General features: G+C 34.8%; 1 protein-coding gene across 1 annotated transcript; it reads right to left on the minus strand.

Annotated features, from left to right (window-relative positions):
• Positions 1-185: 185 nt before the first annotated feature.
• Positions 186-27,901, minus strand: NUP54 (nucleoporin 54). The gene is made up of 12 exons (XM_006198238.4): positions 27,699-27,901; positions 23,961-24,044; positions 23,722-23,871; positions 16,607-16,833; positions 15,576-15,763; positions 14,676-14,872; positions 12,946-13,000; positions 12,427-12,520; positions 7,595-7,702; positions 3,524-3,643; positions 3,107-3,217; positions 186-1,023 (listed from the first exon to the last, which is right to left on the minus strand). The coding sequence occupies exons 1-12, from the start codon at positions 27,763-27,765 to the stop codon at positions 895-897; spliced, it is 1,530 nt and encodes a 509-aa protein (XP_006198300.1). The 5' UTR covers positions 27,766-27,901; the 3' UTR covers positions 186-894.

Genomic DNA, 27,901 nt, shown 5'->3' on the forward strand with positions numbered 1-27,901 from the left:
TCTGAAGTAAGTTTCACTTGCCATACCTCAGTCAAAATGTATCAGTATTGATACACTTTCCTTAGGAGGGAAGTCAGACTTAAAACCATGTTAAGACTAAAATTCTTAAGTTGTGATTATGATTCAGTACTTATGTGGACATGAATGGTCATTTTCCCAGAGCCAAATAAAGCATCAGACAGAAGTATATAAAATTATAATCAAGCATTTATTTATAAGTTTTCATCTTTTTTAGAAATAAAAAGGTTTAAAAAACAAAAAAAGTTGCAAAAATGAGAAAATGTAGTTTTGTTATGTCCTAAATGCTTAAGTGTGTTCTGTAAATTCCAAATAAGTAAAATAATATAAAAATATATTTTCAAATCTTTATAGAATGAGAAGAAAACCACATTAATCATTAAATACTCTTGGATTTTGACTCTCCTCACAGATGAATTCACAAATATAAAAACTGATGTACATTTACATTCTGAAGTACAAATCTCCAACAGCCAAGTCATTATATGGTTTATTTTGTTATGTGCAAAGTAAATATTTCATGTTTACTTGCTATGGAAAGCAAAGCACAGGCTCAGTGAAGAAGAATCATTAAACACTGATTATTGTTAAAACAATGCTGCTGTAAAAATGTACAATAGTACATATTTTTGGTAATTATGTACTTTTAAAGTAATTACAGCTTTTAGATGTAAATCTTTCAAAGGCTGTCTCTGAAGAGCTGTGAAGTGAATTTTTTCAGATTTGATTAATAATTGGTCAGTGACCTCAAAAACCAAGCCAGGAGAGAAGAGTGTTTTCTTTTTTTTCCCCTCCACATGGTCAGTTTCATTCTTAAGGAGCGTCTGATAACAAGAGGATATATTTCAAAAACCTTTAACACAAGTTTGTGAACTGTCAACTAAAGACACCACCTCTGATGTGGATGGTTTCATTCAATCCATGTTCTACCAACTTGATATCTTCTAGGTCATCTTTTATGATGCTAATCAAGTGGCTAAGGCCTTCCTGTTGTTGTTTCAAATGCTAGAAGGAATTAAAAAAATATTAATGCATTCCTTCATTAAATTGGAAGCTACTCACAGCAAAAAGGACTTTTTCTAGCAATATAACACTTAGTAGCTGTTCTAAATATATGCATATTTAAACATTGTACTATATCTTTGCTAACACTTATATGATCTACAGTAAAATACTACTATAAAAAGCAATAAAATCAAATATAATAAACAGTATCTACAACAAATTTTACAAAAGATGCAGGTGTTTTTAGATTCCTTTTATCAATCTCTGATAAAAAAGAAAAGGTATGACATGAAAACAATGCAAGAATGTACTCAAATGTACATGACTAGCAAAATAATCATTCTGAAAACAGGATTTCTGTAACTTGAAGTACGAAGTATAAAGTGATGATAATGGTGAGAACTACAATTGCTAACATTTTAAAAAGAACTTCTCTGGTGTTAAGGCAGCTTAAAGAGCTTTATGGGTATTAACTAACTTAACTCATTTAAAATCCCTTTGAGCACATACCTTTTCAGGGTACCATTATTACCTCTTCTCTATGATAAAGAAATTGAGATAGAGATAAGTAACCTGCCCAAGGTCATAAACTAGGTGATGAGCCATGATTCAACCCCAAAAACAATATACTGCTTTTCATCATTTTAGGTAGGTGTTTATATTATTCCCAATTTTACTGCATACAGAAACTCGTTCATGTAGTTCTTTATTCCAATGTGCTGGAATTTTTCTCAGTTTATTGTAAATATTGGTACAATGGAATATAATCTAGTGTATATATACTTTCTGAGAACCTAGGAGCCAAACTAGCTTTTAGTTGCATAAAACAGCAATATCCACTCTACAGAACATAATAAAATCAGATTTGTTGATGACGTTTATAACCACCTATAATCTTTAGGGCCTTGCCAACCTGCCATGCCAGTTAATCCTACCTAGTATGTTCTACAGAGTTTACCATCCTAATATATATTTTTAAGATACAGTCAATGGCTAGACAGGTTTTATTAAAACAATCTGTATTTACTAATGAAAATAAACTAGAGAGGTACTTCCCAACTTTTTCATACAAAATGAGCCTCACACAGGTGGTTGGAGGCTTTGATTACCCCAACCTCCATCAAGGTCCCCAAGGGCTGACAAGATTAATAATTGCATGTTTATATGTGGCATCATACAAGTCGGAAAGGTACAGAGGAATTAACTTCTTAAAGTTTACCATGTATACAAATCACTCTACAATCATGAAAAATGTAGATTAAGGAGGTCTGGAGTAAGGACCAAGTCTGCATTTCTAATGACCTCAGAGCTGCTGCCGCCTCTGCATTGAGCAGCAGGGTCAAGGGAACTTTGGTGTCTGTATTACCTCTGAATTCATCTTTTTAGGGGGTGGGGGGAGAAAATGATAACACTGTTTTTGTGTGGTAACATACATCACGTAAAAATGTCCATTTTAACCATTTTTAAATGTACAGCGGTACTAAGTCATGTGCAACAATCACTACTGTCTATCTGTAGAACTTTTTCACCTCCCCAACCTGAAACTCTGCACCCGCTATTCCATTCTCTGTGAATTGGATTACTCCAGGTGCCCCATAAAGTAGAACCGTACAACTTTTGTCCTTTTAAATTGACTGACTTCACATGATATAATGCCTTCAAGGTCCATCCATGGCTGTTGTGTGTGTGTCAGAATTTCCTTCCTTTTTAATGCTAACATTCCACTGTATATAAATACCGTATTTTGTTTATTAGTCCATCTACAGACATGCAGACTGTGTCCATGTTTTGGCTACTGTGAGTAACGCTGCTATGGACACAGGTGCACAAATACTTGAGTCCCTGCTTTTGCTCTTGGCCTATGTGGTAATCCTATGTCTATTATCTGAGAAGCTGTTTTCCAAAGTAGCTGTGTGCACCATTTTACACTCCCACCAGCAGTGCATGAGGGTTCTATTTCTTAACATCCTCTCAACAATTACTTTCTGTTGGGGTTTTTTTTGGGGGGGTGATAATACAAACCCTAATGGATGTGAAGTGGTGAATTCACCTTTTTAAAAGTGCACTCTAGTGCAACACTTACCTGTTTGATTTCTCGTAACAGATCTGCATCTATGTAATATCTTTCTTCAGATTTGACTGCTCCAAAATGATTCTGCATCCTGATTTGGGACATCAGTTCATTTAGTCGGCCCTAAAATAATACTGAATTGAATTACAACTGCTCACAACAGCAAACATTTCTAAAAGAGAATGTTTTATTTTAAAAGGATGGGCACTACTCTAATTAGATGTTTTAATTCTCCCTCTACATTATTTAAAACATTAAGACAAGTCGCAAACATCACGATTAAGAGTCTACTTTAGAAAGGAAGTTTTGATTAAAGAGAACAAATACTCAATAAAAACAAGTATACAAAATTCCTCTTTTTGAAGACTAACATTTCTCTGCAGATCCACCCGAAACAAATTCTAGCTTCATGGTCTTACAATTGCTTACCTTAAACTGAGTAGGCGCATTTAGTTCACACTGAATTGTATCTAGCTGAACTCGCAGCTGCTCTTCATCAGCTTGGATGGCATACCCACTCTTCCTCTGAATTTCCTGTTTGATTAGCACCTATACAAAGAAAACCCACCAATATCAACAGAAGCCATCTCTTTGCAGTTATGCAAGTAATTTTATTACACATCTATTATTGAAAGAAATCAGCTGAATACACTAACAATAGTAAGAACCATAACAGTTCAAGATTTGAATGTTTGCCCATTTTTATTAGGCAAGTTATAGTAATGTTACTTTTAATGACTACATAATTTTCATGTATTAATAATTTATTAAAGTATTCTTATATTGAGAAGCATATATTTTGTTTCTAGTTTTGACACTATGAACAATGTTGTAATAAACATTTATATATAAGTATATATATAAAAATACATAAAGATATATATATTTACTGGTATAGACCCTCAAGAATGAGATTGCTGGGTCTAAAAATACGTTTTCAGTCTTCAGAAGCTGTTAGATTGCTCTCCTGAAAGATCTTCTATTCATAATCCACATGTAAGACTACCCTTTTCCACACATTCTTGTCAGCAACAGGTGATGATGTTTAAACTTTTCTCAGCCTGATGAGTAAAAAGGCATCTCACACACACAAATTTTTTAAAACCTGCATTCCCTTAAATGTTAAAGGACCATCTTTTAATGGTTAAGAACTACTTTGCATTTGCTCTTCTGTGAACTGCCTTTACACATTCTTTGCTCATATTTCAGTTGCATTTTTTGGGGGGGGTCAAATTATAGGATCTCTTCATGTAATATAAATATTAACACTATGACTAAAATCAGCACTTTGAAAATTCAACATTTTTTCTGAAATCACTTGACTATTGACAAATGGCTTCTGGTATCTTTTTCTTACACAAAATTTTCTAATTCTTATATAGTCAATTTTATTTTATAGTTTGTGGCTTTCTGGCCAAAAGTCTCTCCAACCCCTAGGTTGTACATGTAGCCTCATAAATTTCTTGGTCTATAATCCACCTTTTTTGGACATGGTGTGATACAGTGGTCTAATTCTATTCTACTTTCCAGATGGATAGCCAGTTACTCTAGCGTTAATTATTAAATAAACCCACTGAATTATATTAAGATACATGTGCACCTATTTCTGGATTCTCCATTCTATTCTGTGGGCCTTTATTTCCAATCCTACTCCAATCTCATATTGACTTGATTACAAGAGCTTTAAAATAGGTTCTAAAATTTGATAGAGCAAGTCCCTTTCACTATTTTTTGTTCCCCCCAGAAGTTATTCTCAAAACACTTTTCCTTATTTATGAACTGAATGATTTTAATCAATTTTTTAGAAGTTGTAAATCATTTTTAAATTTTATAAAGTAGCTATTTTCTTATTTAAGAATATGATTTATCTATCTGTGAAAACTTTAATTCAGACTGTGTACTTTCCTCATAAATTTATTCCTAAGCATTTTATAGTTGTTTCGTAATACTGAATGGAGTACTTTCCTATTTCCATTAATAATATAAAGACACACTGATTTTTGTACATTTACCTCATATTGAGCTATCTTACCGCATTAATTCTATAGTTTATTTCCTTGGGTTTTCTAGATGTACAACCAAATGGTCAGCAAAAAGATGATCTCTTTTCAATGTTTATACTAATTAACTACCTTCATTCTATTTATGAAAACCTTCACAATAACAGTGAATTATAATATTGGGTATCAGGGTTTAGTTTCTTAATGTGATTCTGCTGCTTTGCTTCTTAGAAAATTTGCTGTACATTTTTGGCAACTAGTCTTTATCATACATTTTCCCTTCATGTGTTGACGTGATAAATTATGTTGATAGATACCCTGTTAGAGAACCAACCCTCCATTCCTGAAGTAAACCTTGCTGAGTCTAAGTGCACTCCTTTAGAATTTGATAAATACCTGGATTCTCTTTGCTTATATTTTATTTAGAATTTCTGCATTTTCTTTCTTTGGTCAGGTTTACTGAGGTATAATCCACATACAACAAAATTCAAAATTCAGGTGTACAGGTATGCATTTGGACAAACACAGGTAACCATCAACACAATCAAGATACAGAACATTTCTAGCACACTAGAAAGTTACCTCCTACCCTGGGGAGGGTAGTCACTCTCCCCTTACCTCCTGCTGCTAGCAACTACTGCTGTTACCCATCTCTAGTTTTGCCTTTTTGCATAATGTCATATAAATGGAATAATACCGCATGTAGCATTTCAGTCTGACTTCTTTCACTTAGCATAATTTGCATCCCTATTACAATTAGCTGTTTATAGATTTTTATTTTGGGGTACTAAAAACAGAGATGTAAAATGGTCAGGTTGCTCTAGAAGACAGTTTGGTAGTTCTTTAAAAGTTGAACACATAGAGTTACCACATGACCAAGCAATTCCCATCCTAGGTTTATATAACCAAGAAAAATGAAAGCATACATCCACACAAACTCTTGTACATGAGGGTTGATAGAAGCATTATTCATAATAACCAAAAAGTAGAAACAACCAAAGTGTTCATCAATTGATGAATAAATTAAAATGTGGTATATTCATACAATGAAATATTATTCAGCCCTAAAAAGGAATCAAGTACTGTTACATGCCACAACACAAATGAACCTTGAAAATATGCTATATGAAAGAAAGCCAGTCAAAAAATACCACATATTATATGACTTTATTTATAGGAAGTGTCCAAAATAGGCAAATATGTAGAAACAAAGTCATTGCCTAGGGCTAAGGGGTTTGAGATGAAATGGGGAGTGGCTGCTAATGGGTATGGAGTTTCATTTTAGGATACTGAGAATGTTCTAAAATTGTAGTGATGGTTGTACCAAACTGTGAATATAATAAAAATCATTGGGTTATACACTTTAAATAGGTAAACTGTATGGTATGTGAATTATATCTCAGTAAAGCTGTTTAAAAAAAAACAAAACAGTTGTCTATATTTTTCCTTTTGTCTGAAATAAAGTAACTTTAGAATTAGCTCTTTAATGGTTAGACAAAATTCAGCAATGAAACTATCTGGCCTTGGTGCTTTTTCCATGGTTGACTTTTAGTAGCTTTCCCGATTGTTTCTATGGTAGTTGCCTATGTAAGATTCTTCTCTGTAGATCAAGTTTAGTAATTTCAATTTTGCTAGAAAATCATGTTCTAACTTCCAAACTTACTGCCCTGAACTGCACACAGTATTTTCTTATTCTGTTGTGTATATCTGTGGTAATGTCTCCTTTCTCACTTTTGATTTTTCTTTTCCTTCTTCAGGCTCATGAGATGAGCCTTCTTTTCCTTCCTTCTTCAGTTATGTTTAGCCATTTTAACAGTCTTTTCAAAGAAACAGCTTTGCAGTTTACTTTTTATATATGATTTCTTTTTCTGCTTCACTCATTTTATTTTTCTCTTACTGGTTTCTTTTAGCTCTTGATAGAATTTTTATAACAAGATGAATACTAAGTTCTTTATTTTTTTTCATTTGCACTTAAAAAAAAATGAAGATTTTCTAAGGCTGTAAGTTTTCCTCTGAGTACAGCTTTTGCTGTATCCCACTGATTCTGGTATATAATATTTGTTTTCATGATAATTTGAATTTTTGTTGCTATTCATTCTTTTATTCCCTCTTGTTAACTTGCAAGTTGTATCGTTGTTTTCATTCATTAATGGTTGCACTCCCTTTTCTAACACTCAGAATCAAAACTGCATTTTTGTTTTTCTGAAAACTATTAATGATCTGATGCATGCTCTTTTTACACTAAGATGACTTATTTTTCCACTGCTTTTCCCCCACCCTCTCAATAAAATGTGCATTTTAGAATATTTTCACTTTCTTCACCCATCTTGTGGGACCTCTCCTCCAACTTCTAGGTTTTATTGAGAAAGTCTGGTACTTTCAGTTTTACTCTTATTTTTTTTTAGTCTGTTTTTTTTCTTCTATTGTAAAAATCCACATTTAACACTTCCATAATGTATACAGTCTTATAAGTATTGGGGGAAAAAATCCAAATTACTACCTGTAAGGTTCTATGGGAAAGGTCCATGAGCTTCCTCTTGTACTGTGCAATTTTGGCCATAGTCGTAGTTTGATTCTTCTGTAATTCACTAATATCTTCAGATATGATCTGTTTTAAAATAAATAAAGGTAAATCAAGTACTGATATCACAACTGTTTTATCAGGTTCACTTATAAGCAAAGTCTAATTCTAAGATAAGCCTGAGATTTCTCTCTCAAAATATAAACTCTTTCCCTTTAAATCTGCTTTTATATTTCTTCCCCTTTTGTACACCTTAAAGTTAAAAAGTATCATTCAAAGATTTCTTTAAGCTCCAGGAAATTTAGTGATGAGGCAAAGTATACAGAAAACTAAAACATACACTTCAGAAATAATTAAGGAATCTGAAGTAATACTATGGAACAGAGCCAACAACCAGGCCATGAATGGAAAAAGATCTATAAAGTGATATGCAGAAGGGACCTTAATAGATAATTAAATATAACTACATGCTGAAAGTATAGTCCAATATTAACTGTTACAAAATACTCTGGGGGGAGATGCTTGGAGTGGAGAGGGAAAGGATGGCTGTTAATCACACAACTGAAGACATTTTTATTCCCCTGGGGCTTTGATTTGCTCTTTGCCTGGGCTGAAATCCTACTGTTTTGCCTTATGAAAAGCTTAACCTTACAGAGCAAGTTAAAATCTCATTTCATTAAAGCTTCCCAATCGGAATTAAGCCCATAATTTTTCCTATCATACTTAACCATTCTGTGTTACTGGCTTATGTTGAGATGTTATAAGTAAAAGGGTAAGAAGACTGTACAAGACACATTCTAGCGTGTCTGTCTACACATGTCACCTTTTAAGGAAATTTTCCAATGCCAGGCATGTTGGCAGGCACAAAATTTGGTGGCCATCCTCATTATTTATTATGTAACCCAGGCACCTCCACCCCCACCCCTCAATTGCAGTTTTGAAAATTTGGCAGGGTTTCTAGACAACAAGAGTTAACTACTACTGGATACGAGCAGTACTAACAAAAAATAGAAATGTTACCATTCACAGTATTTACTGACAGACACTAAAACAACCTACAAATTAACCAAGAAAAAAAAATGCATATAATTTTTATATAGTTTATTTTAAAACTGTTTCAAAGGTCGAATCTTGAGTATGTCTTCAATGAGTAAAGGACCTCAATGAGTAAAGAAATATGTTCATGATGGAAACATTTAATATTGTCAAGATTCAATTATCTACAAATTATATATTTAATGTAATTCTAACTAAAATTTACCATTTTGACAAACTCATTTTAAATCTATTACAGAAGACTGAAGATCCATAAGAGCTTAAAAATTTGAAAAGAACAAAGATTGGAGATTCATTCTACTACATATCTTTAAGATATACTACGAAGGCATAAGAGTAAAAAAATATGAAACTAATATAAGAACAGACTACCTCACATACATATGGGAACTTGTTTTGATAAATGCTTTGATAAGTCACTGAGGAAAATATCAGTTTTTTTGTGTATGACATTGGAAAAACTGACCCACTCTTTAGAGAAAGTTGGGTTCATACCACTTAGTATATACAAAGTGAGCTCCATGTGGACAAAAGACTCAAATGTGAAAGGATAAACTAAATTATTAGAAAAAAATGTAGGAGACTCTCAGACTGTGGGTGAGGAATGATTTCTTAAGCAAATTCCCATAAAGGAAAACATGAGGAAAAAAAATCAATGGATATCATTACATTAAAATTAAGGTTTTTCTGTTCAACTAATGACACTAAAGACAAGAGTTAGCAGAAAGATGAGAAAAGTAGGAGACATGTTATAAACAGACTAGGGATTAAAATCTAAAATAAATGATGAACTCCTGAAATTCAAAAAGAAAAGATATGAAGCCCAAGAGAAAAATTGGCAAAAGATATGAACAATTTTGATTCTGGATAAGATGGACTATGTACATGCCACTGTATCTCTCCCATTGAAGACAGCTGTAAAACTTGAACAGAATGCACATTCGTACCTGAGGACTTTGAAAAATAAATAGTGGCAAGAGGAAGAAGACATGAATTTGAAGGACCACTGAACTGGTGGTGAGTTTACCATTATTTTCCTGTCAGGTAGTACCCTAGTCTGGTTTCAACACAGCCCAAAATCTGGACGTGAGCATCGTGCCGACAACTCCAAGAAAAGCCTATTTGCTCTGGTGTAAGGACATAACACTGTGATATTTAGAGAAGGGTTTCTCACTTTTAACACTACCAATTTGGGCCAGATAATTCTTTGCTGCAGTGGTACTGTTCTGTACACTGTAGGATGTTTATCAGCATCCTGGCCTCTACCCACTAGATACCTGGAGCACCGCCTCCCACCCTAGCTGTAACAACCAAACAAGTCTCCAGACGTTACCAAATGCGCCCTGTGGGACAAAATCACCACCACCAACCCCCAATGAGAACTACTGCCCTAGGGCAACCACTAAAAACACTGACAGTAGAAATAACAATAAATTAAAAACAGAATACTAAAAACTGTCCAAATAACCCAGAAGAAAGTAGAAAAGAGGAAACAGAAAGGAAAAAACAGAGGGAACAGTTAACAATAAGCTGGAGGCCTAAATCTAAACTTTATGCTGTCTACAAAAAACTTACTTAAAATATGATGAAGGTATGACCTAAAAATCCATTTTTAGATATATCTTAAAGAAATTCTTCTATATGTGCACCAAGATATAGATTCAGTAATTTTGATTGATCATTATCAGTACTCCATACAAAACAACAGAAATGTCCTTTACCAATAAATAAATAAATACCAAAAAAAAAAAAAAGAAGGTAGATTGGAAGTAAAAGGATGGGAAAAGATACCACGATAAAAACACTAATCAAAAGAAAGCTAGAGTGGCTTTATTTATATTAATATCAGAGAAAGCAGACTTTGGAGTAAAGATAATTGCCAGGGGTAAAGAGGAACATTATAGAATACTAAATATCAATGTGCCAAGAAAATTTAACAATCCTAGATACATATGTACTTAACAGCAAACCTTCAAAATACATGAAGGAAAACTGATAGAACTGAAAAGAGAAAAAGACAAATCCACAATTGCAGCTGGAGACTTCAACTCTCCTTTTACACTGTAACTAGTAGACAGAAAAATCAACAAGAATATAGAAGAACTGAACCACCTACCAAATGGATCTCAATGACACTAACAGAAAACTCCAAGAACAGCAGAATCCACTTTCTTTTCATAAGCATGTGGGTTCAAAAACTTACAAAGTTAGAAGAACTAAAATCATACAGAGTTCTCTGACCGTAACAGAATTAGACTAGATGGCAACAACAGAGTAACAGCAAAATATCCAAGCACTTGAAAATGAAACATACTTCTAAGTTATCCACTAGTCAAAAAATTCAAGTCAAATAGGATTCTCAACGGAAATCTGAAAATATTTTGAATGAATCAAAGATGAAAATACATTATCAAAATTTATGGAATTCAGGTAAAGCGGTGCTTAGAAGGAAATTAACAGCATTAAATGCCTTTATTAGAAAATAAGAGATGTCTCAATAGCCTAAGCTGTGACTTTAAGACACTAGAAAAAGAGAAAACCCAAAGCAAGCAGAATAAAGAAAATAGGAGTGAAAGTTTATGAAACTATAAACAGAAAGCTAGAAAAAAATTGAAAACAAAACTTGTTCTTTGAAAAGATTGATAAAATTGACAAACCCCTAGCAAGACTGATAAAAACAAAGACAAGTAATAGCTTCTTTGGCCTTACTCTGAAGAACTCTGGACATACCTCATGTACAGTACCATGAACAACTCATTTTAAAAGTGATGCCTATAAATTCAATGTATCCTGCCTAAGACAGTGAGGGCCTGGAAATCATGTCACATTCAAAAACCATGCTGGACATTTTAGCCAGAGAAAATAATACCAAAAAGGAAGAATGATTATGATGTTCAAGTATCTGTAGGGCTGTCATAGGAACACAGTGATTACCTACAAAGCATGCCAGAGAAAATGTGTATGAATTACAGCAAGGCAGATTCTGAGTCAATACAGGAAGGGCATTTGTATCAATTAGAGCTAGCCGATGGTGAAATGCATTGTTTCATAAATGGTAAGCTTTTCATTACTCAGAGTCTGAATGAATAATTAGGAATTCCATGTAAGAGAATCTGGAAGTGACCTTTAAGAACCTTTAGGCATTTGATTACAAAAGTCTATTTTAAAAAAGAATAAAATAATGCCATTTGCTGCAACATGGGTAGACCTGGTGATTATTATACTAAGTGAAGTAAGGCAGAAAGAGGAAGAAAAATACCATACAATATCACTTATAAGTGGAATCTATAAAAAGACACAAATGAACTTATTTACAAAACAGACTCAGACATAGAAAAACTGACACAACATTGTAAGTTAACTATACTTCAGTAAAAAAAAATACAGAAAATATTAAGTAGATTTAAGCATACAATAACTTAAATCTGTTTCATTAACCTAAAATCGTAATATATTATGACAACATATCATAATTGCAGCTTTCATTTTCATAAGGCCCAATAAGTAAGTGTTTAATAAAATAATATGCATTCTCTGGCTGGAATTGAAAATAAGTCTGATTTGTTAAGTCAACAATTCTAAATTCATTGTTAAAATATGTCAAGTCAGATATACATCATTCTGGAGGCTCTATAATAAAGAAAGAAGTTGTATAAAACTTTAATTATTAATTTGCAGTATACACTCTATTACATAGTAGAAAGAAGTGTGTGTAACCCCTACACCATTCCCAGGGCCGGAGGATGAGTTCTTACATCCAGTCTGGTCTGATGCTGCTTAGTCATCTGATCTTGAACCTTCAGTCTTCGAAGAAGTTCTTTGAAACCCACCATTGGTACAGGAATTAACCTGAAGAAATGCAAGTGGTCAATTTTCATACCTAAGCCTGTATTACAAAATACAAAGTAAGGTTTTCATAATAACATTCATGTAATTTCATATTACATTTCCAGGGTTCAAAGGCAGATCTATGACTATGAAATCAATAATGTTACACCACAGAGATTTCACTCAACCTCCTTATTGTATGAATGAGGAAATATTGTCAAAAACTGCATTATTAAATGCAAGTAAATAATCACGGACTGATCCTCAGATATTAATGTTTTCACCATGCTATGCTGCCTTACCATAATCGACATTCTTTAAAAAGCAATGAAAATGGAAATAAACTCACATCAAATGTAAGAATTATAGTTAACAGCTTGCATTTGTTTGCTTCCCTAGTAGTAAATAATAATTCTTATATAGAAACAAGATGAAGATACACTTACTTTTCAGAATCAGGGTTATCCACTTTGGCTTGTTCCCAGATAATAGGATCAACACCTACCACAAAAAAGAAATCATTTTTCTAAAAGGAAATATTTTCCATTTTTATAGTATTTGTATGGGAAGGGCCTTCCTAAAGATACAAAACCTAGAAGCTGTAATGAAAAATGACTGTCAAATATGACCACTACAAAAAAAAATTGTAGGATAAAGCTTATAAAAAAAAGGGTAGCTTGAAAACAAATATCTATAACCTACAGGATAATAGATTAACGTCCAGAATATAGGAAGAGCGCCTATAAATCAGAAAGACAAAAAATTTAACAGAAACTGGGCAAATGATATCAATAAGTAACTCACAAAAATTATAATCAAGTGATTAATAAACAAAAAATATGGTCCACTTCAGTAGTAATCAGGGAAATGCAAATGAAAATAAGTGTTAATTTTTTTGCAATCAGAGTGGCAAAATTTAAAAGACTAATAATCTCCACTGTTGGCAAAAATAGAGCAAAATGAGAAAACATTAGAAAAATTAAAAATATGAGAAAAATAACACATTCCTGTTATGAATGTAAATGGCAGAACTTCCTCCGAAGAGCAGTCTGGCATTATGTAACAATACATAAAGTACAGTCATCCCTCTGGTATCCAGAGAGGATCTGATGCAGGATCAACCCCACTTTCCTGGGGATGTTCAAGTCCATTGTGAAAAAACAGTGTAGTATTTGCAAATAACCTATGCCCACCCTCCCATATACTTTAAATCATTTGTAGGTTACTTATAATACCTGACACAATGTAAATGTTATGTAAATAGTTGCCAGGGCACAGCAATTCAAGTTTTGCTTTTTGGTACTTTCTAGAATTTCTTCCCCTATTTTGGAGCTGCAGTTAGTTGAATGTGTGGATGTAGAACCTGGGGCTGTAGAACCCTCAGATGCAGAGGGCTGACTGTATAGATAATCTTTACTCAAAAATTTCACGACTAGAGGTCTGTTCTAAAAAAATGCATGCTCATGTGTTCTAAGACATATTTACAAAGATGTTAATTGTTGCACAGTTTATAATAGTGGAAAGGTAGAAACAACCTGGAGGTTACATACAGTAAAGTACATCGACAGTATTCCACACAGTTTTTAAAAAGTAAGATTTATCTTCATGCACTGACATAGAAAGTACTAAGAAATACCATAAGTAAAAAGGCAGGCTGCAGTAAATGTACAGTATAGAATCTTTTTTTTAATGACTTAACATGCTTATACTAAAATCACAGATAAAGGACTAATGAAGTACAATAAATTATTAATAGCAGCTACTTCTGTGGAAAGAGACGTAAAGAAGATCTGTTAACATAGTCAATCTATTTATGCCATCTAGAATCTTTATAGTGAGAACACATCCAGGTTTTACTTGAATACTCAGTTAAAACAAGACATAAGGTAGATAAAAATAAAATATCAAGATTGAATTACCTTTGGGTAGATGGATTATGGACTATTTTTCTTTAGTTCATCATTTACCAAAATTTCTAACCAACATATTAGCTATGTAATAGAAAAAACTAAATGAATGAATAAACATTCAATACTATGTTCCAAATAAGAAGGCATGTGATAAGCTGACACTGGTTTTATTAACATTAATGACCTGTACCAACATCTCCCAAAACAGAGGAAGCATGTATCTCTTAATCTTTCATTTCCTTAACTCCATGACTTTGGAAACATACCAGCAGGAGGATTCTGTAAAAGCTGTTTAATCTGTGCAGGAGAAAGTTCAGTTCTAGTCATAGAAAGGGTTACACCAAGTTGCTGCAATTGTGTTTTTATATTGGTTTGTTCAAAATAGGCATACAGCGTTGTAGCTGGAACTCTTCTTGAAGTACCATTTGGAGAACGTTCAACAACATAAATGACAACTTCTGTCCTGGGGAAAAATAACCAAGTTATGAAATATGGAGCACATAACTCACAGTCACAAGTATCAATGCAGCATGTGATTTTAGAAGAGTGCTAGCTGAATTCAGAAGTAAAGTTAAAATGAGACAAACCAAATAGACTGCAAAAAGTATGCTTAGCTGCAAAGTCCTATGTAAATGTTATTTTTTCCCCAAATCAAGAAATACTTTGTGGAGATTCTGTTGAAGCTTATGGGTTGCTTCACTGCAATTAAGACCAAAAAGTGCAATCTGATTTCAGTTATTATATCTAACAACAAAAATTCTCCTAACCCAAAATATCCCAAAGCAAATGTCTTGTCACTAAGGAAGACAGTTATACACAGGACAAGGGAAGTTAGTCATATTTATCCATGAACGAACATGAATAGTAATCAGTTAAAACATTCCAAAAAGTCTCTGTGGCCCTTGATTTGCACATAGCCATGATTAGTGTATCTTCCTGTTTCTGAATGAAAAATCTGAGAAATTATTAGCATCTAATAAGTTAAGAAATCTAACATTAAAAAAAAAGCTTTTAAACAAATGTTTCTATAAATACTGAAGAATCACTAGCTGAGAAATAGTATTTTGCTTTGAGGTTTAATTTGTGCTTAGCAGTAAAAACACTGTTGATCACTCTCTTTGGAGGAAAGCACACAGAAATATACAGTGTATTTAATGTATACTTACTGATCATCTGGCAATGTTTTAATACCCTCTACATTTACAGTAAGGGTCTGGTTTCCTCCCAAAACTTTATGCAGTGATTCTACCAACTGCTGTTGCTGGCTTCGAATATCTGTTTCTTTTTTGTTGAAAACTAAAACCACTAGCCCATCTTCATCTTTATTATTGGGCATACAACTATAACCTACTGCCTGTGGAATGACAAAATAAACGATATCAAAAATATGTACAGATCTTAAATCAGATGTTTAATATTAATAGCTTAGCATCTGTGTTAAAACAGGGAAAACAGCTTAATGTCTGGTAATGCAGGGAGTATGTAATGATTCCTCCTACCACTTTATGCCCTAGGAGGTCACACAATTATAAAGCCTCAGCCCTGCAACTCCAAACACCAGCTTATACAGACATTGATTAGGTTTAAGAGACTGACATAAGCCAAATAAAACGCAAAAGAGGCTGACATATAAATTGGATTACAATACATTAATTTTTTATGAAAAAGAGATCACCAAGTTGAGCTATATACTCTCACTGGCTAATGAACAGTATCTCTGAGAAGCCAAATGCAACCGAGAAACTTGTTCAGTAAGCATGGAATGAGAACAAAGAAAGCAACTTTGGCATCCAGCTATTATAGTGACAATAGGATTACACATGCCAAGCAGAAGTTACTCCCACCTGCTGGTTAGGTGTACTTTCTTGGACAACGTTAGATAGCTACCACTGAATTCTAGTTTTAGGCCACCCCTTCATAGGTGCCAAGCAGACCATTTCCCCTCTGTTAAAGTTTTTTCTTGCTAGAAGTTACATTCTAATCACACCTTCCTTCAGTTGTATTCTAGTTATCTCAATCACACGTATGTAAGAAATCACTTCAATTTTATAATTTCTGTACTTTTAAACAACAATGTTATTATACATGTTCAAGGAGTACTAAAAAACCAAACAACTGGGTTTTTTGTATAATTTTAATCCAAATATCATATTTTCTTATACAATCTTCAAGTAAAGACCAAAAGTAGTATTAATACCTTAAATCGGCAAAAGGGATTTTCTTGTGTGAACTCCACTGGTGGAATGTTATTGTTGAAATATCCTTTTCCTGTTCCCCAAAAGGCCTGTAGTTGATTCCATTTTGCCAAAATAGCATCTCTCTCATCTCCCAGTAGCGTAGGAGCAGAAAGAGCACTTGCAGTATTTATCAGTTGGTTGGACTGGGTAGGAGCTTGTGTAGGCTGACTGAAGAGACCACCTAATGCTAAAAACATACCCCAAAATTAGTTTCTCCAAAAAAAAATCAATCAATTCATATCTTAGATATGGTAGGCAGAATAATACCCCCCACCCCAAAAAAAAGGTCCATGTCCTAATCCCCAGAACCTATAAATTATGTTACCATTCACAGCAAAAGGCACTTCAAGGATGTGATTAAATCAATCAAGATTATCCTGGATTATCAGAGTGGGTTCAACATAATATAAGGGTTTTTAAAAGAGAAGAGGGAAGTCAGAGTCAAAGTGAGATGTGGAGATGCTATGCTGCTGGTTTTGAGGATGGAGAAGGAGCTAAGCCAAGGAATGCAGAGACTCTGGATCTAAGCTGGATAAGGCAGAGTAACGGATTCTCCCTTAGAGGCTCCAGAAGTAACACAGTCCTGTCAACACCTTGATTTTAGTTCAGGGAAACTCATTTCTGGATTTCTGATTTCCAGAACTGTAAGATAGTATGTTTTAAACCACTAAGTTTGTGACACTTTGTTACAGCAATAATAGGAAACTAATATGCTAAGTCAATCCTCAGAATGTTAAACCTGCCTTTCTAATATCACCTTAATATAACTAATTCCATTATCAGAACACAAATTTGATCCATGATATTAATATTAGATCCACACCAAAAGAGTAAAGTTTGTGAAGTTGCAGAATTTTTTTAAACAACGTTTACTGTTGTTATATTTATTTGTATAATAAATACAAATTAGGATACAAAATAAGCAAAAAGAATCATTATATCAATGTTATGTCACTGTCAGCTTAATAAACAATTTCCTTCTCTTATTATAAAGAAAGATATAGTGAAAAAGACAACAAATGGACAAATCCTAAGCTAAAGCTTAGCTGGCTGCATAACTTTGGGCAAGTCACTTATCTTCTCTATGCTACAATTTCTCCAATAGAGGAAAGGGCTAAGTTGTATCATATCAGTTATTTCCAAAGTGTTAGTAGATAAGTACCCCCGGTACATGAAATTACAGCCATCAAGCAACAGCCGAGTCACTAAATAGACTGAATTATGTAACAATTTCTCTTTTGATTACTGAATACATTTTTTTTTTAAAGTCTGTTTGGTGTTCGTATGCTTTTAATGCCTCATGTCATCTGCTTATCTCACTTGTCAACAAAGGGGAGAACAAATCTAAGGCTCAGGGCTCAAAGCAAAGTATCTAACTAGAATTTATTAACACTATTACATTTTCTGTGTACTTATTTTCAGTTATCTTTTCTTTATACTGATTTTCCATTTATAGCAGTAGTTTGAATCTTTCTTTTCAAATAAACATAATGTTTAAAAGTAAATTGATTTAAAGAAAATCCTTTAACAATACAAATGGTATGTAGATAAAAGAAAAATCATGAAGATAATACCAAAATGACCTGAGTTTTAGGACTACTGTATTAGATGATATTTAAGTTTTCTTTCAGCTCTAAAGACTGTAAGTACCACAAGGCCAATGGGGCTTCTAAGGGCTAGAGAGGGGCTGCTGTAACCTTCCACATGAATATTACTAATTCCCAAGTGGGCATATATGAAAATGCTAAAGAACTGGACTAGAAGCCAGAAGACTTGAATACTGGTTTACTATAAGCTCACTTTGCAGTCTTGGTCAAGAAATTCCTAGGCTTTACCTTCTTCAACTTTTAAATAAGATAAACAAACTATTATCTATACTAATTTAAATTCAGCCTCCCCCTTGACACTTCACACTGGATTCCACTACACTAGTCTACTCAGAGCTCACTAACTAGAAGGCATTTGAGAAACTCAAATAACAAAATCCAGTAGTCTCTTTTAAAGCCTTAGCATGTTAGACATCTCATATCTTTCTACCTTTTCAGGGCTCTCATGCTATTGATTATTCTTTCTGCTCCCAAAGAAAATCTACTTTCACTGAATACACATCCTCCTTGAAAAACTCTCCTTCCTTAGATTTCCGGATAATACAGTCTCTCCTGGTTTTACATATCATACATACTTACATACATGCATATTTTCATTCATTCATCAAATACTTACTGAGCACCTACTAAGTGTCAGAGATAGAGGCAAACACTAAGGATATATGGCAGTAAACAAGACTGGTTCTTTAAACAAACTGAGCACATCAAACAAATATTAACAGTTGTGGTAAGTGCCTGGGAGAAGTACAGAGGCTATGAGAGTCTTAAACGAGGCAGCTAACCAAGCCTGGGGCAGGAGGGTCAAGAGAAAGCTGTTCCATTAGAACTTCAACTAAGGTCTAAAGGACATGGTCAGTCAGGTCATGGGGCAGTGGCAAAGAAGAACAGTATGTGCAAAATCTCTGTGGCAAAGAGGGGAAGACAAGCTGGCAAAAGCAGTAAGGAGCACCAAACAATAAGGAAGGAAAAAAAAACAGACCAGGCTATCATTGAAGGCAAGGGCTTACACTGGCCAAAAATGTGACAATTTGAGCATCAAAAAGAATAATGAATGCAACCAACTCAAAACACATTCAATTTATTAAAGCTCATGCATTCAAAATGATTTTTTAAAGTAAAAATTAAAAATTTATAAAATCTCAACCCCTTAGACACCACTGGAAATAATCAGGCCACCAACAACTTCTTACAAAAACTGTCAATTAAGAAAGAACTTACCATGCCTTTCCCATACAAATTGTATTTCAGGCTGACTAAGCAATCTTGGTGGGATGAAGAAAAACTCCTTTTACAGAAGAATTTCAGTGTAGAAGAGAGGGCAGAATTAGAAAATCACCATTTTGCAACTCCTAATAAAATAATTGATTGAGGCAATGACCATCAATGAATGAAACCATTAGGTTAAAGAGTGATGGGGAACTTTCTAAGACAGACTGGCTCTCACCACCTGAACCACTGATCAACCACTGAGCATCTCTAAGAGAGAGACAGCCACTTAATATGATGCAACATGAAGCACACAGCACCACCTGCAAAGTATTCATGCCAAAAAGTCAAAGTCAAATCTAATAAAGTATCTAAAGCTAACTTCATTTACCACAAATATGGGGGATAAAGCTAAATGATTCTATAAGAAAACAAACATATCTAGAATTGGGCATTTCACAGTACAAATGGCCTAATTTCTGCAATAATTCATGAGTAAGGAAAAACCAGAGTGGGGAATTCTCTATACTAAATGGAAACTTAAGAGACATAACAAGAAAGTGAATGTGTGGTCCTTGTCTGAAGGAAACTTTACTGAGACATAAGAGGACATTTGATTAAGGACTGGGTATTAGATGACACCAAGGAGTTATTACTTGTAAGTTGAAATGATTCCATGTTTTTAAGAGTAACACAGTAAAGTAAGGGTGAAATGACATGTTTGGGATTTTCTTTAAAGTATTTCAGCAATTCAAAAGAAAAAAAAAAAGGAAGGGAGGAAGGAGGAGATAGATAAAGCAAATATGGCAAGTTTTGACTTTTGTTGAATCTATTTGGTAGAATGTGGGATTGTTTTATTATTCTACTTTTCTGTGTTAGAATTTTTCTCAATTAAAGAACAGTAAATGTTCATTGGATTTGAGATGATTCATAACCTTAACTATTTGATTGGGTAAAGAAAGGAGAAACCAGACTAGTGCAGACTAAGAGGTAACAGACAATCCCATTCTTCTACATCTGTTCCAAGTAGTTTATGAAGGAAAAGAATGACAGCCGAAGTGAAATGGGAGATTAAAGTAGTTTTGTTTTGTTGTTACTGTTTTAAGAAATAAGAAACTTCAGATTATTTAAGCTTGGATGAGAAGAATCCTTGGATAGAGAAGCTGAAGACTTTTTCTTTTGGTAGAGGGTGGGAGGTGGAATGGGGTGGGTGTTTGCTGGGCAGAATAATCAACAACACAAAGGTCACCAGAAGGTGGGAGGATATGAGATCCAGGGCACTGGTGAAAAGAGAAAAGGAGGGGTTCAGAGGGAGGTAGACAGATTCAGTAGTGGGCAGCTGAAGGGATTACAATGAGGGATTCTATTTTCTCTGTGCAGTAGAAGTCAAGGCCATCTGCTGAAAGTGAGAACAGGGAAATCTGAGATGTGAAGAGAATAAAGGTTTAAAATAATTTATAGAAAGTGGAAGAATAATTTGAAAACAGAAACTTCTCAGGATTGCCGGGCAATGTTGAGGCCCCAACTTGGGTTGGTGATTAAGAATTTAGAGGTACTATTCAATCTTTTATACTGTGTGATGTTCTCAAGCAGTATCTAGAGACAGTTGGGCTTACACAGGCTTGGGTGGTTTATTCAGGTAGACATGCTACAAGGATAAGGAAGTTTAGCATATAGTGAGAGTGACCGAAATGGAAGGACAAGGAATCTAAGCTAATTAGAGAAAATTATGAAGACAGGAAGGAGCTGATGGAAAAGCAGAAAGTGTCATGGGTCTAAAGATTCTAATGAGATCGAAGAACAGCTATACTGGAAGTTGAAAAGGCAGGCTAAAAGAGCAATAGGTTGTGGGATGTTTACATTAGTGATCATGGAATTAGAACAGTTTCAGATGTTGCCAAAGTCCAAGGTAAGAATTGTGGCTAAAGTGAAATGGAGTTCTTTGTAATAAAAAGGTAGATGGCATAGCTGTTTGAGTAGGAAAATAAACCAGACTGAAAGCACAAGTTGGAAAGAAAAGCAAGACTCAGAGCCAGCTGCCAAAGTTTTCAGTGAATAAGAAGTACTGTCCAGGAATTCAGCAGGTAACTGAGATTAGACACATCAGAGATGGTGTAACCAGACTGCAAGTGCTGCACACAAGCAGGAGTTTTAAAAAATGAGGCAAAACCTCCACAATCTTTGTAGATTAAACTCAAACTCCTTACAACAGCAGGCCCCAAATCCATCATGCTGTGCCATGCAGTCATACCTTTGTCAATGTTATTCCCTCTGTCTGGAATACCCTTTTCTGATTTTATCCAACTGGCTAATTCCTTTAAGATACAACTCTTCCTCTGTATTCCATAGCAACTTGTGTGGGTCTGTTTTAGTGCTCCCACCCATACATATTTTTTATAGTTTAATGTATATTATTCTATCTAATTGCTAATCTATCTCCTTGCAGGCTATAAACAGGGGTTATGGTCTTCAACCTTATATACCCAGTGCCTGACATACAACATATACTCAGCAAATGGCTGCTATCTAACTGAATGAGTCCTTTTCATTCTGAAAATGAATAGCACCAGATTCAAATTCCCACTTTTCCTAACAAAAGTAAATGCAACTATAATAACTTACAGTTGGAGAGGCTTTATGTCAAGAAACAAAGAAAAAACTTCACTTTTCTTTTCTTCTCCTTAACTACCTGGATTTCCATCAAACTACGTGTATTTTTGCAGGAGGATAGTAGGAAAGATACAATTGTAACTCTAGAAAAAAAAATTCTGGAATTATTCTGGAGGAATAATTCTATTATCTTTATCCTATTGGTTAGATAATTCTTGAAATTCATATTTAATAAATTACTAATCTTCAATGTCTAAGTAAAGTGAATTTTAGACAATCAAGTTATCTAAGAAAGATGAAACAAAAGTGATTTTAAGAGGTCGCAGACGATGGAAAAGAAAAAGAATTACAAAAGAAGTCACAGAACTGGAATTTATGTTCTTATACTACTTCTTAGGAGGTATATGGAAAAGTCACAATTCTCTCAGTTTCCTCTCTTCACCTATAAAATGGAGATACCAAAGAGTTCTACTTCATAAAGTTCTTGTGATAATTAAATAAATTAATCCATATAAGATAACCCTGGAACATACTGCCATACCAGCTAGTAAGGAAGCTATCAAAGGCTAATTCTACACTTGTGTCTAAAGGGATTTGGGAACCAACCTGAGGCTTACGCTACCCAAAGTTGAAACAATTTAAGCATCAATAAGTAAAACTACAATGGATTAAAAAATACCAAATAATTTAAATACTTGAGTTCCTGACATCAAAAAAAAAAAAGTTCCCTTTGGAGAATGATTAGGAACCAATTCTTTACTTTGAAAACTAAGAATAAAGGGGAAGAATCATCTATAGTGGATGAGGTAAAGTTTCTCTTTATTGAAGTATTCCAAAAAATAAATGAAAAAGGAGTCACAGTATTGGAATAACACCATTTTGTAACCCCTAATGAATTAATGGATCTAGGTAATGATAACCAATGGCTGCTGCTAACATGACAAAATGTAGAGACAATCAGACATGATATGCCTCTTGATAAAAAATACAACACTATCTATAAAGTAGTCTTGCAAACAAACAAAAAACTTAACTATCAACATAATTAACCCCCTAGATCCAACCCAACTTGCAAGAAATACAGAGGGCAAAGGGATATGAAAACTATACAACAGGAATGAAATCACTAAAGTCCTGACTGATGACCTCTCCAGGACAAATCTGATTTCTTCAACAAACTGAAAATTTTTTAAAAAGAGAGCTAAAAGGGGAACCTACAGAGGTTAAAGATAAATGAAACTAAATAGTACTGTTTACACACCTGAGTGACAAAATGATAAAGAAAAATAAGAAAGTAATCAACATATATTTTCTCTGATGGGCAAGTGACAAAGGCATTCACCTTATATATAATTCTTTGAGCTGTAATTTTGTCATTTTCTATTCTCCTGTTATTTTTAGCAACAACAAAAAAATTTTAATGGAATGATACTAAACACAGAGGCCTTTTAATCCTAATCATGCCAATCTGTCTTCTCCCCAGCTACCATCATATGTAAACATGAGAAGTAGCTTTTGGAATTCTGTGGAATATAATATATTTATCATTCTTAAAAAAAAAAAAGATATCCACTAAAGTGTTTTGAATAGTGTACTCAGTAATGTTACCTATATTGTGGCTTTGTATTTTAAAATGAAAATCTCATACTTACTAGTTTGTTGCTGTTGCTGCTGCTGTGTATTAAATCCTCCAAATCCAAGTCCAGTTCCCAAACCAGTACCTAAACCAGTACTAGTTCCAGCTGTTGTGCCAAAACCAGTACCAAATCCAAAACCTTTGTTCTGAGTACCACCAAAGAGTCCTTTGAATAAAAAAATTAAAATTGTATAAGTTAAAAAAGAATTGACCTCTAGCTCATTGGCTTCTACAAATGGTTTGATATCTTCTTACCAGTAGCACCTGTGTTAGCTGGAGTAGAAAAGCTGAATGCAGAACCTGCTGTTGTAGATGTTGTCCCAAATCCTCCAAACCCACCTAATTAAAAAAGGATAAATAAATAGAAAGGAAGAATCTTTTGTATACATATGAGGTAATTTCTTTTCCAAATTATATTAGTAATTGCTCTATATAAAGATGAAATATATTGGTGTGATTTTTCCTTTCTCTACTTTCAACATCAATTTTTTAAAAACTATACTAATCAAGAAGTCAATACACTGCAGAAATGAGCGACTAAGTAAAGTAGAAACACCACAATGCAATATACACCTTTCAACTAAAGAGGTGATTAACAGTTACAGCTGAGAAAACATATTAAGCCTACTGCCTAAGGTTTAACACACTCTAAAATGACTGAGTGTACTTTTAGAGTAGGGGTTGCAAATTCAAACACCTACAAGATTTAGGCTAACATTAAAGAGTGAAATAGTCTAGGTGTTTACTGACTGGTAGAACTTATCAATGTGAACAGTTTTTTAAAAAGGCAGCAGTTCCTAAATTCCAGCAGATTACTGCTACAGGAGAATGGTAGGTTAGTAGTGTTATATATTTCCATTTTCTCCCAAAAGAAATAGAAGATATAGATTTTCTATGTGAAATTTACAGAATTGAAAGTCTAATTCAATTGATTTTCTGCAACTAACTCGAATGTTTTTAAAACAGTGTGACAAACAGAGCATATCAGTAGACTGTTTGCAACTTTGGCTTCAGTGAATTCATGTATATTTTACTTCAGCTTATATTTCTACTGAGTCTCCCAACAAGGCTAAGCAACTTTTCAAATGAAACATACCAATATACTGACTTCTATACAACAAGAATGTGTTTCTTTAAGGAAGAGTTAAGGGTAAAAAACCCACAAGAGGAAGGCAGTGGCCAGGAAGGAGAGCAAAGCTACCACAGGGCACTGCACCACAGTTTGGTAACTCTGACAGATACAGAAATTTCATTTTTAGCTAAATCTAGAATCAAAATTAATCTAAACCATATCTAACCTGACATATGAATGAAATGGACTTTCCTTTCTGTCAGTCTTTACCTGATTACCAATGTGGTGCCAAGAAAAACTTTTAAGACAAATCCTCTAACTTTTAATCTCATATATTTCTGGCATAAGAGACAGAGATTCATCAATATGGTAACATAAAAGATACAAGGACAAAAAAAAACCCAACCCATTATAATCATCATATAATTTTGACTTGGAAAATTACTCAACAATCGACTACATGTTGCATGCAGATATAACCAAATACTCTTATTTTACTTGTGGGTTCTACTGCAGTACTGCAAACTGTAAACATTTTGATAAAAATCACCTAAAGTACTGAACATTGTTCCTAATCTTTTCTTACTTCTAACTTTCATAGAAAATCTGAGCTATATTCTGAACTGGCTACACAATAAAAACATTAATATCTTTAACATGCTCCATAATAACAAAATTTTTTTTGTAATAATGGATCTGGCAAGGGAATAAAATTAAAAAGTAGACAAGAATTTCTATCAGCCCTTTGCTGAACACTACGTTAATGAACATACATAAAAGTAGTTAAAACACAGTTATATTACCACAACTCAAAGCTTAACAGTGATAACTCCAAATGAACATGAAATCAAGCAAATACCAACAGGTTGGTTTATTGTTGTTGAATTATGAGCTGGGTGGGTTTGTTTGGAAACACAAATTTCAAAATGTTTCTGTTTTACCCAGTGCCAATTTTAAGCAAACAGAGAAAAAGCAAACATCCAAACAGTCATATGTGATCACTTCAAATATACCTTAATGATAATGGATTATTTAATCTTTGGAATTTTTAAGTATTCTTCAAAATGTTTTCAAATTAGATGCCAAGGTCATAGCCACACAGCAGTAACAAGTAACTGCACAAAATGCCAGACTTCCCAAATAAGTCTTAGGGAATAATTCATGCTTATCAAATGCATATAATTGGCATGGGCATTAAGTGGCATAATGTAAGAGAATATGGACAATAAATTCATATACGAGCAGCTGAGGAACAAGATTTTTCCATAGGGTCACTGTACGCAAGGTACACACAGACCTGACCTATTTTAAATTTATATCTAAATGTATACACACATTATAGTTTGTGTTTTGCAAATTTCCAGTGAACTTCAAACAATCCATATAGATACCAAAATCTTCATAATTATTTTGAGTACAAAGATGTCTGGCCTACCTTTTAGAACCCAATACTATCTGACAATAAACTAAATTGCTCTCTCTGACCATTTCTCAAAAAAAAATCCAGTAAAGAATTGGGGATTCTTTCCATAATCACATTACCTTATAGAAATGTATCCTAATCTGCTGAGTTGACCAAAGAAACACATTATTATTATACAGGTTAAAAAACAAGACAGGTTGCCGCTGTTCGTATAAGACTTGTTTCTCTCAGGAAACACAAGGACAGTCAAATGAAATTCCAATGAAAGATGCAGGAAAAATGAAAAAATGACTGCAGGAGTCCAAGAATTCCAGGAAAATGGGCCTGACTGTTGAGCTTATACTTTGAAGGAGATATCTAATCATTTGGAAGATACATTCTACTCAAAAATAATAATCCATTCCGAATTCTTATCACTTGGAAGGCATATTCTGTTCAATTGAATGCAAATTTAACAAAGGAACATTATAACTTGCAAGATTTCCCCAAAGCAATTTTTTAAAGGCAGTCAAAACTTGATATAACTGTTCTTGATTAGACATTAGGAAATAAATCTCCTTTCCTTATTAGAAAAGTCACTGTTCTTTCCCAAACTCTAGGAACCACAATATATTCTTGGACTCCAGCTCCCAACATTCGTTACACAGACGACCCGCATATCTACCTGCACTTGCCAGACTGTTACCAAAATTGAATGGAGTCGCCGAGGTAGTAGAAACACCGAAACTCCCAATATTAAAGTTCACTGCAGGATTAGCAGTTAATCCGAAACCCCCAAAATTAAACCCACTGGCGGTGGAGTTGGCAGTCTCAAGCCCACCAAATCCTGATAGGCGTGTAGGCAAAGAAACAAACAAAATTTTAAAAGAGGAGAGGGAAAAGAAGAAATAAGAAAAAGAAAAGAAAGCAACATACGTATTAGAAGAGTCAGCACGAGGCTTCACAGAAGTGAACAAAGACAAACCCTGACTTTGCTCCAAAGACAGCAGAGGAGGCGGGGGACGGAGGAAGGAGCAGGAGCGTATAGTCCCGCAGCTAGAACCAAAGGGGCCAGGGCCGAGGGAGCCACAGAGCTGCGCCGAAGGCTCCACAGCCCTACCCTCGCGGAGCCCAGCGCAGGAACCAGGCGAGCGTTCCCGCCAGTCCCGGAGTCTGAGGTGGGGAGGGGAGGGGAGGGCGGGTCTCCGGCAAAGCGAGAGAGGAGCCGCCTCCAGGCTCTCCGACTCCGATTCCGCGGCAGCGGGAAGCGAACCCTAGAAGGAAAGGGGCCCTGCGGGTACCCACCCGCGGCGCGCGAGTTCCATGTTGGACCTCCATTCCCCCCGCGGCCTCCTCAGGAGCCGCCTCGGCCCGCTCTGCAGCCGCCCGCCCTTTTCCCAAGCCCCTAGTCTCCGCGCGGGCAGGAGACCCCAGGACTCCAAGCCCTAAAGTCTCGGACCGAAGGGCCGGACCAAAGGTCTTCCCTCCTCTCCGGGAGAAGGTCTGGGGGACAACTCACCCGTGGGGGCCGCGGTGGCTGCAGCAGTACCCGAGGTGGCCGAGGGAGCCCCAAAGTTGAAGGCCATGTCGCGGGAGGAGGGGACTGAGGTACCGCTCCCGCGACAGTCGGTGCACTCCGCTTTTCGATCCGGCGGGGAAACCGCTCCCGGATCACGGAGTTCCGCCCCTTTTCTGGCCTAGGCTAAGAGGCCGGAACGCTAG

The sequence above is a fragment of the Vicugna pacos genome, chromosome 2 (genome assembly GCF_048564905.1).
Source record: "Vicugna pacos chromosome 2, VicPac4, whole genome shotgun sequence".
NCBI lineage: Eukaryota > Metazoa > Chordata > Mammalia > Artiodactyla > Camelidae > Vicugna > Vicugna pacos.

Excerpts from the sequence above, each read along its gene's own strand:
- NUP54 (XM_006198238.4), bottom strand. The coding sequence starts at position 27,765 with ATGGCCTTCAACTTTGGGGCTCCCTCGGCCACCTCGGGTACTGCTGCA. Across the intron at positions 3,644-7,594 it reads TTTCCCATAGAACCTTACAG|GTGCTAATCAAACAGGAAAT; the intron begins GTAGTAATTTGG and ends TTCTTTGTATAG. Across the intron at positions 3,218-3,523 it reads ATGCGCCTACTCAGTTTAAG|GGCCGACTAAATGAACTGAT; the intron begins GTAAGCAATTGT and ends GTATTATTTTAG.